This window comes from Lygodium microphyllum, chromosome 18 (genome assembly GCF_053477565.2).
Source record: "Lygodium microphyllum isolate KBCC chromosome 18, Lygodium_microphyllum_v1.1.10, whole genome shotgun sequence".
Classification (NCBI taxonomy): Eukaryota; Viridiplantae; Streptophyta; class Polypodiopsida; order Schizaeales; family Lygodiaceae; genus Lygodium; species Lygodium microphyllum.
In genome coordinates this window covers 16,166,653-16,170,786 of record NC_141152.1, presented here as the reverse complement: position 1 = coordinate 16,170,786, position 4,134 = coordinate 16,166,653, and the positions used below count along the sequence as shown (strand labels likewise).

Below are 4,134 nucleotides of genomic sequence, written 5' to 3'. Positions count from 1 at the left end.
CACCCATTCTGTAATGAGTGACTCTTTGTATAAGACTTTTGAAATTGATGAACCATTGCAAAGCTCTTTTGCGATCGCATTCAAATGTTATCAAAGTCCCTCGTAAAGAAAGTCGATGGATACTAAGTTTACATACTTAGTATGGTTCTTGTACATATAGTTCACTTTTATAAGACGACTTAGAGTATTCTCTAAAAAGTGAAAAAAAGTTTTTAAAGCTACAAGCACATACGTAGCTTTTGAAAAAAGGGCTTTGAAGCTGCACGTGTAACAAAGATTAATGTCTGTACCTCAGGAAGAGCATCAATAGAGTAATTATCTCGATGCTAAGGAGATTCTTGAGAGAGAGAGAGAGAGAGAGAGAGAGAGAGAGAGATGGATGATTCTTTAGAGAGAGAGAGAGAGAGAAGGGGCGGGGGGGCGCGGGATGAATGGACGGATGACTCGCTGTACTCGATAATTCGAGCATTATTTAATGGCAGGAGCATCGGCTATACAGCAATTATTTGCTCGGGATTGATGGATGGATGATCCGCTGTCGATAATTTTAGCATTGTTTAATGGGATGGAGTGGATCATCCATCTCTCTCTCATTCATTAAATAGTTCGCCAGTTAGTCTTATCGCCGACACCACACGTGAGACCGCAGTACTAGACATGATCCATAATCAGAGATCATCGCAAGGCCGTAAAATAATATTCTGATTGCTAATCGAGGAGTAATAATGATGATGATAAATAATGTTCTGATTGGTAAGTTGCTTTAAGGCAGTATAAATAAGGAGTGAGCAGCAGATGATTATAACGCCCAAAGGTGGAAGCTCGACTTTCTTTCGCCAGCTTATAACTATTTAGTATTCTTATAACTCCTCATCAATACATCGCAATCTTCTCTGCGCCATATCTTGCCCAGAAACGTTCATAACACAGAACAAGTCTATGGCAGCGACGTACGCCTCCCACATTCGCGACAAGTACACAGACATCACTCAGGTAATTTGGGTTCGAAACTCCAAAGTAAATTACATTTTTCTCTGATCGCTCTAATTGATGGGGGCGCGGAGAGAGAGAGAGAGAGAGAGAGAGAGAGAGAGAGAGAGAGCGCAAGAGCACATCTGCTACTGGTGCAACAACAGGTTACAAAGGCTCTCAGGAAGGCTGGGCTTGAATCATCGAACCTAATTGTTGGTATTGATTTTACCAAGAGTAACGAGTGGACAGGTAAAATGAATTGCGCTTACAATTATAGCCTATCGATCAAATATGTATGCGTGGCCGGCCACCCATCCTTATTTCAATTCAAGGTTATTCGATATCGTTGTATTGTGACCGATCAAAGTGTATGTGCTATTGATAATCATCTTGTCTTGTACATTTGTCTAATATCACTGCCTGATCCCTAGCTTGTATGGCCTCCCTCAATACACCGCCTCAGGCGGCTAGGAGGTGTTATATTAAATTAGCAAGTCGAGACACTGATCAGATATTTGTTGGGAATTTGTATTTACATGGTTTCGAATCTTGTTATGTTGGTAGAAGATGATAAATATCAATGGGAGTGTCTATTTTGGTTGACAACAAACAGTTACATATTGACCGCACTTGAAAATTGTTCTTATTGTTATGAACCTCCTAACATCGATTATTAGATCGTATTAGTATGATTAAGACAACGATCACTAAGCTAGGTCTCGAAGAGATAATTTACCAAGTTATATTGTATATGGCATTTTATCTCCGTCCATCACTACTCGCTGTTGGAATATGAGATCACATTAGCCATGCAAGGCTAATGATAAGTGTTGTTTATACCTCACACTGGATTTAAATATTCTTATAGGTCAATACTCTTTCGATGGACTTAGCCTTCATGCACTTCTTCCTAATGGAAAGAATCCTTATGAGCAAGCAATTTCAATAATTGGAAGGACACTCTTGGAATTCGATGAAGATAACCTGATCCCTTGTTTCGGTTTTGGAGACGGTTTGCCACTCTTTCATCTTTTTGTGCTCTCCTCAAGATTTGCACTAGATTGCGTGCTCCTTTATCAACTCAAGTCCTTCTAATAGTTCCCCATGTGCCTTCCTTGTAATCACAGCAACCACCCATGACCGAAGCTGCTTCAACTTCAACCTAGATAAAAGTCCTTGTGCTGGTTTTGAAGCAGTCTTGAAACGCTATAGAGAAATACTTCCCAATATCAACCTCTCTGGTTAGTCATCTACACAACTAATTAATATGTACTGGTGACCAGCTCCAATTGATGATACTATAATTATCTATTGTGTACATCTGATAAGAAAAATATTTTAATCCTTTTAGATTTAAATCAATGTTAATGTTCTATGCAGGCCCCACTTCTTTTGCACCTATTATCCATGCTGCAATAGATGTTGTGAAACAAAATGGAGACCAATTTCATGTTCTTATTATTATTGCTGATGGCCAAGTATGTCAAACAATACAATTTAATATGTAAATCAATATGGTTTCCAAGTCACAAGTCAAGGGGGCATTGGGTAGAATGTAAGAAATTAACTTGTATTGACCAGGTAACAGGTAATGTGAGAGGAGGGATGTTGAGTGTGCAAGAGAAGGCAACCATTGATGCCATTGTTGCTGCAAGGTACACTAGTAGCATACAAGTTAATTAGAATGTAATTTATGTGATCATGAGCTCATGATATGTATCTTTGAGTTTCACAGTAATTACCCTTTATCAATTGTTTTGGTGGGGGTTGGAGATGGGCCATGGGACAAGACGAAATGGTTCGATGATGCTATTCCACAACGCAAGTTTGACAACTTTCAGGTGCTTTTCAAACAAGCCACTTTTGTTAATTTCCTAGTTTGCACATATCAATTTTCATCAAAAGAGCTTAAGATTTCTTACAACTCTATTGGGAGAGAGGAGAGAGAGAGAGAGAGAGAGAGAGAGAGAGAGAGAGAGAGAGAGAGAGAGAGAGAGAGAGAGAGAGAGAGAGAGAGAGAGAGAGAGAGAGAGAGAGAGAGAGAGAGAGAGAGAGAGAGAGAGAGTGAGTGAGTGAGTGAGTGTGTGTACCTAAATAGATGCACATTAGTCATTGCAAAAACACAATCAAAATACCAAATGAAAATGTATCTCTAGTTTCATTTAAGTGAATGTAGATCTCCTCAATGTAGAAATCGATAAGCCAAAACAAAAGATAATTTGGAATGCACGTAATGACCATGAGTACTCAATGAGACCAATTGTTTGAGCCGAGGCACTAGGAACGATAGGTTTTAGTAACATGTTGCATGGTATTCTAGGACACACTAGATTTTATTGTCCTAAAGTATCTCTACATTTCATGTTGCAGTTTGTAAACTTCACTGAGGTCATGTCAAGAGGTTGTACTCTAGCCGAAAAAGAAGGGCAATTTGCTCTAGCGGCATTGATGGAGATACCTAAGCAGTATAAGGCAATCCAGCAACTTGAAGGGTTAAGGTAGAAACATAAAACAAGTAGCTTCATTTTGCATATGAGATTTGTTTCATGCTTCAAAGCTGAAGGGCTTTGACTAAGTCTAATAGATTTTCTTGGTCTTATAGGCAAGCACAACCAAGACCTAACATTCCATGCTGAAAATCACATCCACAAGCTCCCTCACAAGTTGAACATCATGGATGCAAGCCAATCACATCCACAAGCTCCCTCACAAGTTGAACATCATGGATGCAAGCCAATGGCTACTTATGGTTACAATTGACGATTGAGAACACTTGGTGTTGCTAAATGGGGAGTAGCAAAGATGAGAAAAATGGCATGTTGTTCGAGCCATTGCCTCAACTATAATAAGTTATACAGAGTAGCAATCAAGGCTACATGCATAATACTATATATGTAGCCCGAAGAATAAAGGAATAAATCTTGCGGTTGACATTTGTTTCTATATATAACACATATAAATCTAGTGTGCACATCATGAAGATGAGCTTTTGTATTTGCGTAAAGTGAAAAGTATATGGGTCAAGAATTGCATGTAGTAGTCTAGCTGAATTTATTGAAAACATTTAGATTCTTCATCATTATCATAACTTAAGAGAATATTAAAAGAAATATATGTACCACCTTTACCATGCTAGAGTGTCTCTCTAATCGACATCCACAA

General features: G+C 38.7%; 1 protein-coding gene across 1 annotated transcript; it reads left to right on the top strand.

Moving 5' to 3' along the window:
- Nucleotides 1–815: 815 nt before the first annotated feature.
- Nucleotides 816–3,913, top strand: LOC148020625 (E3 ubiquitin-protein ligase RGLG4-like). Its single transcript, XM_087698418.1, has 10 exons — nt 816–993; nt 1,137–1,221; nt 1,841–1,984; nt 2,100–2,213; nt 2,353–2,450; nt 2,554–2,627; nt 2,708–2,813; nt 3,343–3,470; nt 3,575–3,661; nt 3,711–3,913. Exons 1-9 carry the CDS (start codon nt 940–942, stop codon nt 3,606–3,608), a joined length of 837 nt encoding a protein of 278 aa, XP_087554544.1. The 5' UTR covers nt 816–939; the 3' UTR covers nt 3,609–3,661; nt 3,711–3,913.
- Nucleotides 3,914–4,134: the final 221 nt, after the last annotated feature.